The sequence below is a fragment of the Apteryx mantelli genome, chromosome 26, assembly GCF_036417845.1.
Source record: "Apteryx mantelli isolate bAptMan1 chromosome 26, bAptMan1.hap1, whole genome shotgun sequence".
Classification (NCBI taxonomy): Eukaryota; Metazoa; Chordata; class Aves; order Apterygiformes; family Apterygidae; genus Apteryx; species Apteryx mantelli.
Genome location: NC_090003.1, coordinates 8,221,043 through 8,233,585, shown reverse-complemented (window position 1 = coordinate 8,233,585; position 12,543 = coordinate 8,221,043). Strand labels below are relative to the sequence as shown.

Below are 12,543 nucleotides of genomic sequence, written 5' to 3'. Positions count from 1 at the left end.
CAAGCACTGCCCTTGAGTTCCTTACGGTTACCTATTGCACCAGTTATGGCTTTAGCAATTACGTTTTTAACACAATATTACTATTACTTTGAGTGATAATTCATTGGGGCCCCTTAAAAGCCTTTATCGTGCTGTGTGCGTTATACGTGGAAATCAGCTGCTGCTAATATGGTCTCGATCCTGCTGGCTGAGCGAGCGCAGGATCGCTGGGGCCAGCTTCTGCTTTAATGCTTGCCTGCAGCGCCAAACTTCAGTTTTGATTATATTTAGGCCTTGCCTCTGGTGTCGTCGCCCTCCCTTGGCAAGCTTTCTGATTTTCCATTTTTACCTCAACTTGCACATTTGTTTTATGAAGCCTTTTAAAAAAAATTAGAAACTTTCTGGCACCCGGCTCCGGGAGAACTCAAGCCTTTTTCCATTTCCTCCTGCATCTAATCACAAGCAGGCTTGCAGAGGGGGGAAGCTTCTTCCAGTCGCCTCCTTCCTTCATCCCTAAAGCTTCCCAGACTGCTGCTGCTTGTCTGCCTCGGATGGCCAGCTGCGCAGCGAGGAATCCTGCCCGCGGAGACCCCGGATCGCTCGAGCGGGATCCTCTGCGCTGCCTCTAAGTGTCCCTTCGGCAAGAGGGATCATCTCTGATCTCCTTACAACCGCCTCCTAATAAATGTTCTCAGTACTTTTCCCCTGGACTGTTGTACTAAAACTTGTACCGAAGTTTTAACTCCTTCTGGAGCAAGGTTGACCCTACGTGTGCTAGAAATGTACCTACCACTGGGAGCGACAGAAAGAGCAGTAAGAAGGGGGGGGTTGCACACTTATTTCCAAGGGCACAGTACTGCCTAGCACCCGACAGCCTGGTGTGGACCTCTCCATCGGAGCTTCTCACCTGGGCTTCCTCCCAGGCCACCAGAAACAGGCAGGTGCCTTCTGACGTGGCGTGGCCGGGATCGCACCCCAGGCGCGACTATTTCACGCCCCTGGTGGAAAGGAAATCTGGTGCCAAGCCCGCCGTCCGGGGCCAGGTGGGATGACTCCCACCTCTGCTCCCTCTCAAGTGGACCCAGACACCTCTTCTGTGGGAGCCGCCTTGCAGGGGGGAGGACGGGGCCCGCTACGAACACAGGAGACCTGCAGCTTGGACGAGAATTTAAAGCATTGCTGGCGACGACGGCTCTTGCTTGAGGCGCACGGGCAGCTCGAGCGCCAGCTTGCTTGTCCCTCCGTGGGAAACCCTGTCGGTCGGCTTTTCTTGGAGATGCGGCAGCCGCGGCCCAGGCTCTGCTTCCACAGCCAACTGTTGGCCAACACAGCCAAGCTCCGATAGCTTCAATGGCAGAGCTAAAGCACCAGGCGAACGCACGAATACTCAACAGCAGGGCAAAACAAACGTCGGCTCGACCCAGGGCCTGGGAAAAACAACAGAGTTCAGTATCCTTGGAGCAGAGGATGCTAAAACACTCGACGGCCCCTGTTTTGCAGAGAAGGTGCGTGAAAGTCCGTGAAGGTGCTTCTGTTTCGTGGTCACGGTGCACGGAAGAACCGGACGGTCCTGCCTGCATCAGCTGCGATGATCTGCTCAGCTGCCTGCCCGCTCCTCTCTGCAATGCTGTGAGAAAACGCTTCCAGCAGAGCTCCGCTCCCTGCTAGGCGCCGCGCCGCAGCCTGCGAGCTCAGCCGGACCCCGCTTCACCGCCACATCTGCTATTAGCCCTTGTGGAGGGCTGGCACGGGACAAGCGAGCGGTGCGTATAGCCTCAAGAAGCGTGCAAAAGCAAGGCTTCACCGTTCTGCGCGCTCGCCCGGGAAGAGAGATTTCCTTAACGCAGAGGTTGCCTTCCCCCCAGACCCTGCTCTCCTTTCCGATTTGCAGCCACGGCACAAACATCCCCGCAGCTGGGACACCAACTGCAGGCTTGGACCAATTCCTCTTTGGAAAGTACTGAATGGAGCGGGAGCTGGGTTTATTTCTGTTGCCGTTTCAGTGCAATTTAGCAGCTGGAAACGAGGAAGAGACACCAGTGCCGCATGACCACAGCTTTCCACAGACCACGCGCTGGGCATCCCTGCAGCAGCGTTTAAATAAGCCGACGTTATTTCAGCAAGCCGCAATTACGTGATCGTTACCACAGGTGGCAACCGGAGCCCTTGGAAAATACAAGGGAAGGGGAAGACACATTCCAGCGCGTTGCCTCGGCTATCTGCAGGGGTTTAGTCACACTTCTGGCAGCTGACTGGGCTAATCCGGCACTTGCTGCGGTTACTTGCCCGTCGCCGCAGCTCTCCTGCAACGGCTCCTTGCAGATAATCTATCCGCAGAGCTGGGCTGGGACACGGGCGGCGAAGCAGGTCCCCCCCCCCGACCTCCAGCCCGCGAGCCCCAGGCTCCGTCCTGCGGTCGATGCAGCTCGCGATCAAACCGCTGCTCCGAGTCCGGAGCAGGGTGCGGGCTCTTGCACGAGCCTCTGGGTTAGCACCTTATTAAGAGAAGGCAGCGTGCAAAGAGCTCGCGCTCCTGCCGACGCTGTTTGGCCGGAGGTGCCGCTTAGGTGGCCTGGGATCAGGGAGCAGCGCAGGACCAACGTCTGCCGAAGAGCAAAAGTCCAAGCTGATTGCTTCCGCCTTAAGAAATATAAGATGGATGCAAGAGCATGGGAGGGTTCGGGGAGGGGACGGTGGTCTGATTTTGAGCTTTGTGCCCATAAAGCTGAACCCGTTTGCATCCGCGAAACAAATCCAACACAAGTGACCAGTGCCGGGGGCACGGCCCTAACGGCTTTTCTGCTCCGCAGCGAATGCTCCTGACAATCCCACCGGCTTCAGGTCCCTTCATCTGTAAAAGCAACTCGTGCTGGAGCTAAACGGAGCGGCAACAACCACGGACACCCTTCTGGCAGCAAGACGCTGACATCTGCAATGGGTTTGAAATGTTTTCAGGATGCTCAAGCAAGCTAGCAGGACTTTTTAGAGGCCCCGTTTTCCTTTATCACAAAAAAATGAAGTTGTCTAGACTCGGGAGCGAAAGCGCTACGCGACGCAGGAACGAAGCAAATACCAGTATCAGCTACTACCAACTGAAACGCGCATCGTGCGCGCTTAGCGTGGGATTAAAGGGGTTGCAAACACCAACCCAAACTGCGGAGGAGCAGCCTGGAGCCTACGAGTCTGGCGGACCAGGACCGATGCACAAATCCTGCCCCACTTCTGCAGGAAGTTTCTCCTTTGATTAAGCGTGGTGAGGTGGCCCTGCACCATCTGGGCTTTGCTAAAATCATGTCTCCGTCACTGTTCCCTCCTCCAGCTTCCCCGGAGCTGTCGGCAGGCGCGCGGCTGGCTAGCGCTCTCGGGCGGGTGGCTCAGGAGCACCCGGGCTCTCGGCTCAAGAGCGGTCCGGGGAGAGGGACCCCGCCAAGCCCCCAGCAACGCAGAGCAAGGCTGAAATTCAGTTTCAGAGGGAGACGGCACGAGGCAGAGCCCGCGCCGCGGTCTGCCCCCGGACCTGAGGCGCCGGGGCCGCTTGACGGAGCAAGGCTCAGCACCGAACGCGTTAACGCGGGCAGGCAGCGCAACGCGCGGCAGGGCCAGGCTCCTGGCCTCGCTCATGGAAAGGGCAGATCCGTTCCCGAGGAAACTTCCCTAGAAAGAAACCCGCCTTCGGCAATGCCTGGCCCGGAAATGTGCTGTTTGAACGCATAAGGTTTGGGGAAGCTTTAAGCGATAAGCAGGAACACAAGCGACGCCTCTGCTGCTCCTGCCGATGCCTTCCGAGGACCCGCACGGGAAGGTCTTCCTCACCACCGACCCGCAGCCGCGCTCGGTTACTGGGGCCGCGCAGGACGCAGCTCGTCCCCGTTCCTCGCCCCCGCTGCCCGACTCCTGCTGAGCGAACGGCGCTCGCTGCGGCCCAGCGCGCGGGCCCGGAGGTCGGCGCTTCGGCCTCCTCCGGTGGGTCCTGCTGGGTCAGACGGGATGCGCAGAGCAGCGCTTTCCGACCACGCTTTCCCGCGGGAATCTCTTGCAATGATCTTCTGTTTCAGGTATCACTTAAGGCCAGACCGAAAACGTCCATAAAACTCCCTTCCCGGCCTCTGCAAACACCAGCAGGGCAAGTTCCCGTCGCCCAGGAGCATTTCACGTCGACGGCTCAAGCAAGGAGGGAGCCCCGGGCGCTCACTGCTCCCGTTTTCTCCAGCCAGCGTCTTCCCTGCTCCTTCAGTCAAAGCATTCGAGCTTCCCAACCAATTTCCCTGCCCCTGACGACCTCCGATCCCTTCGGCTGTTCAAAGGCTCTAGCAAATTCTTCCTTTCCGTTTCCAGGCGGTCATTAAATAAATCGCAGGCCGTATCCCGAGCCTTGCAGAGCGGCTCCGGGCTCGGGCGCTCCCGCTTCCAGCCCATCATCCGCGGGGAAATCCATCAGGCGCACCCGCCGACTCGGCAGACGCTCGGCCTCGCTCGCACGCTTACATCCTCCGGCCGCTGCAAACCATCGGGTTCCCGCTCCCGTGGCCCGCTGCGCGCGCACCCGGAGAGGGGAAGCGGCCGAGGAGGAGGAACAAGCCGGGTGTCACACAAGCGGATACAGACATAGGCGTATATTAAGGGTGAGATTTTTTTTTTTTTTAACAAAACATCGGAGAAAAGTGTTTTATTGTTACTAAAAAAAAAAAAAAAAAAAAAAGAGAGAGACGAACAATGCTCTAGTGTTTTAGGCCATGGATTCTCCAGCTCGGATTCACGGCAGGGAACACGTTAACAGGGAAAGCGTCTCCTGGACGTCTCCCCCCTCCAGCCACAACCAGGCACCCTCCTCCCTTCCCCTTGGTGATCAAATAACATCCTTATGCAAGTACAGCAATTGTTTACATGTAAAAGTAAGATTAGGAAAGTATTTAATGTAGTTGTAGCCTTTTTTTTTTTCCTTGTTTTTCTTTTTTTTTTTAAAAAAAAGAAGTGATTTAGCAGCTGGAAAGAAAGAGACAGCATCACGTGAGCAGCGAGCGCTGCCCCGACCACCAGCAGACGCTCCCCAGGTTACCGGCGCTCCGCGGACCACAGTTCACGTCTCAGGGCTTCGCAGACCCCGCAGACGGTACCAGGGTGACGCTTCTTCACAGTGAGAGCCAGCGGGACATCTTTGGTCGTTGGAGAGACGCGCGAGAGACTTACTGCACGCGGAAGCAGCGCGGAGGACCGCGCGGGAGCGGGCCGCGGGCAATCCGCGCCGGGGCCGGGCTCCGGCTTCGGCCGCCGCTCCGGGAGGAGCGCCGGATCGCTCGCAGCGCTTGCGTCGCCTCTTCCGCTTTCTTTTTTCGCCCCGGCGGGTCTTTGGGTTCCTTCGGCACAGCAAGGCAAGCGGCAGAGGCAAAGGGCCGGCGGGCGGTCACGGGGCTCAAAAGGCTGCGGCCTCCCGAGCCGCCGCTCTCCCAAGTCACCGGCGCGACGCCGCAGCCGGAAAAACGCGGCCGGCAGCGGGCGCCGGGCGCGCGGGAAACGCGGCGGAGCCGCCGGCTGCTCCTCGGCCGTGAAGTTCTCTCCGCAGAAAAGGTCTCCCAAGCAGCAACCCCCTTCTCACAAGTGCTCTCACCCCTCTTTTTGGCAGACGCACACACGGACGCGCGCTAGCCGTACACAATTCGGATCCGCGCAAGGGAAAGGAAGCCGGCACCGCCCAGGAGAGGTGCGCACATTCAGCAGCTGTCAAAGGAGAAGTCGCTTTACTTTCTTTTAAACTTGCAATGTTTGTCTTTATTTTGTTCTTTATATTTTGAAAGTGAAAAGAAATAGTATTGAGTCAATTTCTTTTTTTCGTTTTTTTTGTTTGTTTTTTGTTTTTTTAAATATTTGTTCTATGTATTTACAAGCCTTAAAGTTGCTCTAAAGGTTCTGAAAGTATCACTAGTACTTTTTTTTTTTTTCCCCAGGGTAGCACTGTTTTGAACGAGTTATTTTCGGAGCACTCCGGTCCGCAGCGGTTTTCTCAAATCCATTTTCCTTTCGTTCCAAGGTTATGTACGTTTTGATTACTATTTTCTTTTAAATTTCTGAAGCAAGCTGAGAGGCAGGCAGAAAAATCTGATGACAATTTAAAAAAAAAAAAATTTTTGATCTCTTCCTCATCTAGCTTACCCCAACCCCCTTGAAAGTTTTGCCTATTTATCATGCTTTGAAACAAAACTGAGGTGCGTATGAAGGGGAGGGAAATTTATTTCTCTGCTTTCGTTCTATTATACAATTTGTTTACAGAAACTGCAAATTTAAAAATTACACTGGCATTTGCAGTCCTTAAAATAATAAATTAAAAGTTTTCAACTTTTTTCTTTTATTTTTTTTTTGCTAAACAGATTTGTTTCGCTTCGTGTTTTTGTAAGTATGAGTCCTTGTTTAAAAAGAAAAGAAAAAAAAAAAAGATTAAAACAGAAAATATTTTCTATAAATAATACATGTATTTTGGTTTAGTGCTCCCGCCCTCAGGTTTGAAGTTTGCTTTTTTTTTTTTTTCAAGTACCTTTTTTTTCCTCCATGATCACCTTTGTGTTTATCTATTTTTACCTCTCCCACTCGTGCATGTGTGGGGGAAGGGGGGGGTCTGCGCGAGAATTGGCCTTGCTGCACTGTGATTGGCGAAGACGTGAAACTTTTTAAAAAAATACTTAAATTGTTTCTTTTTTTTTTTTCCTCTGTATTTTAAGTTTTAATTATCCTCCGACTCCTCTTCAGCCTCCCGTAGCCACGTGAAGAACGCCGTGACGGATTTTAGCGCTACTCCTTTCCCGTTCTGCTCCGCCGGGTCCTTGCTGCTCTCCCACTTGTAGAAGGCATCCTCCGATATGACCTCCTCGTCATACAGGCAGTCAAAAAACATCCGCAACAAATCTGCAAGAAGGGAATAACGGGAGAGAACGCCTGTAAGTACGGCGCGGTTTCCGTCGGCGGACAAAGCCGCGCGGGTATGGACAAGGGGATTAACAGGACCTTTAAGGCAAGACATGCAGACACACGTAAAAGCAAGGCCTGTTACTAAATTATGGCTTCCTGGCTGCTTGGACACAGCTGAGAAGGAACCCAGGTCCCTCCGACTACACGCTCCGTAGAAACGGGAAAGCTGGGAAAGCAGCCGTGGCTGCGTATAACCTAGGCTTGGCCAGCAAACGGGATCCACAGCGGCCAGTGGCCCTCGCACGAGGCCGCCCGACCCGACAGCCTGGCTCCTCGCCGGCGCTGATGCTCAGGGCAGCGCTTGGTTTTGTGCGGCTCGGCAGGAGGGATAGCGAGCGACTACCGGAAACATTTACAGCTAAGTACGATCAAGTTGGATGTTCTGGTGCGCTCCTTCCTTCTGGGCTGCAGACTCCCCGGGTATTCCCATTTCTTTGGCAACCCCTCCACCCTTTCTCCATAAACACTTTCCTACAGTGTTTCTGGGACAAGACTCATCAGCTGTCCAACTCGTTTTATTCGCTCCAAGGCCACACACATCTGTGGTGCAGCACCGCAGTGCAATTGCGATGAGTGGTGCTCTCGCATGTCTAGCTATTGTAAATCTCGACAGATAATTCTCTGTGTTTTCCTCTCTTGGCGTCACAGAGATTTGTTCTTCCTTCTCTACGGCTGCTTACAGGAGCAACCAGGAGAAGAACACACCTCCAGCCAAGCATCTGGGGAACCGGACTTCTCTAAAAGCCGAAAGCAGAAACTACTGCAAGCTGCTTTCTCTCATCTTCTACGTACAAATGTAAAAAGTTGGCTTCGCTGTCAGGAAAAGCACATGCTCTTCCAGACTCTTATCCCTAGGCTTTACTCTCATGGAAGCAACTTTCCCCTAGGCTCTCAGGATTGAAACCCCCAGCGCAGAGAGAACACTTACTAGGAGGCTGATCAAGTTTTACTATTGATGCTTGTAGTGCATAAAGTGCTTGTAGTTCCTTCTCTGTGTCTGAGTCTAGGTACTTGAGTAAGATCGGCACTCTCTGTTTGATAACAGCAGTGTCCACACGGAAGCTAGAAGAGTCCGCTGAAGAGAAGAGAAGAAAACAGCGTTAGCTTTGGTAGATGGCAGCAGGGGCAGCTCTTTTATCACCTTTATTTATTCAGATAGAAATCACAGATACGGGTTAGTGCGGAGAGAAAAAAGGATGAGACAAAATTAGGAAGTGAGTATCTCTGATCAATGGCTACTTCTGGAAGTCTTGATTCTTCTTACTGCCCAAACTCCACCAGTATCTCCGGTGGCCCCACCAGGTCCCTAGCCAGCCTGCTGACACGAGCAGCAGAATTACCACCGTACTGTGCAGTGCAAATCATCGCTTTCCCACAGACAACCGGGTGCTCAAAGCGCACACAACGGCTGGAGCGAAAATCTCAGCTACAGAGGAGCTTTGGAGAAAAGTACACCTTTTTCTAAAAACACTACAGCAGAAACAGAATCATAAACTGCGCATGACATAGGAAATCAGAAATATATTAAAATACGTGTTAGAAGTCCCCTTCCTTCAGCAGCAACATGGAGAAATTATTCAGCGGCTTTTAAGTAGAACATGCTAAAAACACGACTAAGAGATTTTTAGAAAACAAAGAGAAAATATCTCAATTAGAGGCAAGATAGAAAAGTAAAACAACAAGCTGTTACCGAAACACCCCCAGCAGAGATGCATCAGGGAACCCTTACACATTTGTCATAAAATCCTGTGTCATTTAGCCATTAACATTCGGTGGCCTCCAAAAGATTCTGTTTTCTAGGAAGAAAGGAACTGGGTTGTGTCTTTCCGCTCACATCCACGCAGTGGCAAGATGAAATTCAGACCAATCCCTCCACCGAGCGTGACTCTTAGAGCTAGGAGCAGAAATGGGTGCTTTACAAGCACAATTTCTTTGCCTTGCCAGATGCCAACAGTAAAATTAAAGGAAACGATGTGAACGGGCCAGATGTTTCCACTGGCTAGCAGCGCTTTACTCAACCCCTCGAGGGTCTGGTGCTCACACTTCTTTTTTAGCAGCCCACCCTCTCCTTGCAGTTCCAACCGACTGCCCTACCCCTGGGGCGTTATGGCTCGACGCACATTCAAGTAATCCATATAAACGCTCTTTCCAAAAATGCCACACTCTCGGGACATGAAAACTATTAACAAGCCAGAGATGCAAGCTGGCTTCTCCTCTTCTGCAGCCCACACTTCCAACTCACACGTGGCAACCGGCGGTGGCAGAGCACCCACGCGCCCTCGCTGCCACAGGAGTGGAAATGCTAATTATCTTAATAACGTCTAGCGCGTTTCCACCGTCGCTGGAAAAGAATCAATGAAAAATCTGACGTTACTCAGAGTCATCTGAAATGTCTGCACAAGCAAAGGCACCGGGACGCTCTGGGGAAGGGGCCAGACCGGGAATGGAGAACACCATCACCAGCAAAGCGCCCGGCTGCCGCAGGCGGAGCGAACACCTCGCTCTGGGGCGCTGGGATTCAATATGCTGCAAAAATCTTAGGGGCGTGTTAAAAAGCAGCCTGAGAGGAGAAGAAAAAGTGATATGAACCTAAAAAAACGGGAAATAATTCTTGGCACATTTGATTGGTTTGTTTGGTGTTTGCATTGCAAATTACTCACCTATAATAGCTGCTTTGCAAACTGCTGTCATTAAAGCTCTAAGGAATGTAGGTGAACTCATCTGGCTTTCATCTAGATTAGCCTGAAATCAAGAGTAAATGGACCAGTTAAAAACACTCCAGCGCCTAAGAGCAACTGTTTCCAAAATCCGCTGCTGAATTTGGCAGGAAGTGTAAATTCAGCAAAAGCTGCTGCAGTAGGAAACCAGTTCACCCCTTTGCAGAAATCCAGCTTCCCCATTCCCCTCTTGAAAAGGGCTCAGGTACGTCAACACGCAACAACAGTTCTCCTGCGATCAGGACAACCTACTTCACTACTCCCACCAGCTAGTTTGTCGGCTAGAGAAACCAATCGAAAGGATGACGCTCGGCTTTTGCGGTGCCTTTTACGTTTTCTGAGCGTTTTACACTTCAGCACGTTTTATGGAATCCTCCTTGGTAGGAGATTTGCTTTGTATAGAAGGAAATTCAGGGAATGGCTACCTAACTCGTCCCAACCTATAAAGAGAGCCTGGGGGTGTCCCTAGATTTTCAGTACCGCTTGCACTCTGCTCCCCTCACAGCAACAGAAAAAGGACATTTCTAGCACATCGCTCCAGCGACGGAAATAGCTGCAACGAAGCTGACCGAGGTTTAGCTGCAAGCAGAGATACAAATGCTTCAGGCTGAGTATCGTGTCAGAAGCAAGATTTAAAATCTAGCTTGGAGGATGCAGCTGGAGTTAGAGGGCAAAAAAGATCAATGTTTTTTGTTGCTGACTTTTTTGGGGTCTTTTTTTCTCTTTACGCTGCCTGGTCCAACACTGTGGGAAAGGTACACACGCTCTCAGTGGCGGTCCAGATGAGGGACATTTTTAAAGCATGGCAGAGCACGCAGCTGGGCAGGGGGGAATTTGCGTAGGTCGTGTCACAGAAAACAGTGAGGCGCTTTTATCCCATATCTAGGGATAAAAACACTTGGAAAGGGAACACTAGGCAAGAGTGTAGCAACATACTTGGTCTATAACGCAACTGCTAACCAGAAGCAGCGTTTCAGAGTGAAAAGTCTACGGTATTTAAATCAGCAGTTACCCAGCAGTAAGGTAATACTAGTAAAACTCTTTTTTCTAAATGTTAATTTGAAATATTTGAGTAATTATATATAGATTTTAATTCTTTGAAAACGTTGCTGGCACAGTCCCCATCATCATTAGTGTCCTGTGCTTGGAGAGGAGCAAAAAAAATCAACGTGGTGTATTTATTTCTCAATTCTGACCGTGCCTAGCTCTGCCGTTTCTCGCTACCCCACCGCTTCCTTCGGAAAGCGCGGATGCACCACGGCAGCGCGATGCCGCCCTGCGAAACAAAGGACGCGAGACGGCCCGCCACGACGGTGATCCGTGTCTCAACCAGACACGTACAGGCAGGGGCCGCGGACGCCTGATAACGTCTCACCTCCGGGGAACTCGCACGGCAATGAGGAAGCTGCCGTATGCCAGCGACTAGAGATTATAGTTGGCTCCCGGCTGTTTTCCCCAACGGGCAAGAATACCTTGGGCCTGGCACTGCATGAAAGTAACGGGAAGACCTGACAGCCCGCAGAGACACTCCTTTGGATGAGAATGTGTTTATAAAAGCGGTTAACAAAACCGTGTGCAGGGAGGGTGAAAACGGTCTTTGTACCTCTACCCAGTCAAAGATTTGTTCATCGTTCGCCTTGTCCTCCACAATGAGTTTTTCTAGCTGTTTGTTCAGCTCTTCTGCAGAGAGTTCTTTCTCTGAAAGTGCTTCTGAGGAACTGGAACAGTCGGACTCCGTGAAGTCCAACTTCTGCAACATCAGAAGCGAGGAGCAGAATCAGTTAAATATACTTTCCTATGCTTAATCAAGACAGCAAGCTACAGCTCGTTCTGCTTTCCGCAACTTTCCAACGCTAAGTTATCATTACAACAATTTACATACTTTCTTCTGTTCCAAAGATTATAAAGTGTTTTACAAACATGCAGGAATTACATTAACCAGCAAAGAAACTGTCACCTCCCCAAACAAACTCCAGCCCTGCACAATATGAGCGTGCACCATGTGTTGCTCAACTGAAACTAGGGGGAGCTGCAATGCAATTACCAGAGTGGGCATTGGCTCAAAAAAACTGGAGCTAATGCCCCAGCTCTTGCAAAACGTGATAGAGGATCTACGGTCCCTTCACCGGTCACCAGGTCTTGGTAATACATTTAAATTCCCACAGCACAGTACTTCCTAAGTACTAAAACAGGGCCTTGGTTCCCTTGGGGCTCCCAAGGAAGGCCTCCAGCACCTTCCTTTCGAGCACCCCAGCACCTGCTGCAAGGTGCCCTCCATCGGGCTCCTGCTATGGCCTGGCCCCTCTCTGCTGCGAAACCCTCTGGGATGATAACGCAAGGTGGGAAGAGGAAATAATTGCTATCATTTATTCCAGTCCATCTGCAGATAGTCTATTCTGCTTGTCGATTATCTACAAAATTCATTCTTGACTTCATTCCCCCCTTTTTGGGGAATACATCTACTAGAGGAAGCCAGCTGATGGGAGACGTGTGCCTGGGATCATGGAGGACAAGCCCAGCCCTCCTAGCGTTTCAGAAAGGAGGCGCTGCAAATAATCTAATCTCAACTTGATGACAGAGATGCTTCTTTCCCATGTCCTGTGCCAACAACATGTGAGGACGGGAGGGAAGAAGACAGGCAGACAAGACTGGGGACCAAAAATCAGCAGACCAACATCATCAAGCGGACACTCGCTCTCAACTCACTTGTTCCGTGAGAAAGGTATGTACATCCTCCCCTTCAGGTAAGTAGTCCTTCCAACTGAGGCCAGTCTCCCTCCATAAGGCTCCCACTTTCTTATGGCTCTAAAATACAAACAGTTTGCTCGTTTTAAAAGACTCGGCAGAAATCCTCGGGAGCTTACACAGGCTGGAACGGTGCAGCTGTGCC

The 12,543-nt window shown here is 51.5% G+C and overlaps 1 protein-coding gene across 12 annotated transcripts in view; it reads right to left on the bottom strand.

The window, feature by feature from the left end:
- Positions 1–4,925: 4,925 nt before the first annotated feature.
- Positions 4,926–12,543, bottom strand: part of EIF4G3 (eukaryotic translation initiation factor 4 gamma 3) — a 130,283-nt gene continuing 122,665 nt past the window's right edge. For all 12 annotated transcript variants that reach the window (XM_067311081.1, XM_067311084.1, XM_067311082.1 and 9 more), the window contains 5 exons: positions 12,360–12,458; positions 11,257–11,403; positions 9,597–9,678; positions 7,865–8,011; positions 4,926–6,873 (listed from right to left, as the gene is read on the bottom strand). In XM_067311081.1, the coding sequence (XP_067167182.1) occupies positions 6,692–6,873; positions 7,865–8,011; positions 9,597–9,678; positions 11,257–11,403; positions 12,360–12,458 (657 nt within the window). In that variant the 3' untranslated portion in view covers positions 4,926–6,691. The remainder of the gene's footprint in view (positions 6,874–7,864; positions 8,012–9,596; positions 9,679–11,256; positions 11,404–12,359; positions 12,459–12,543) is intronic.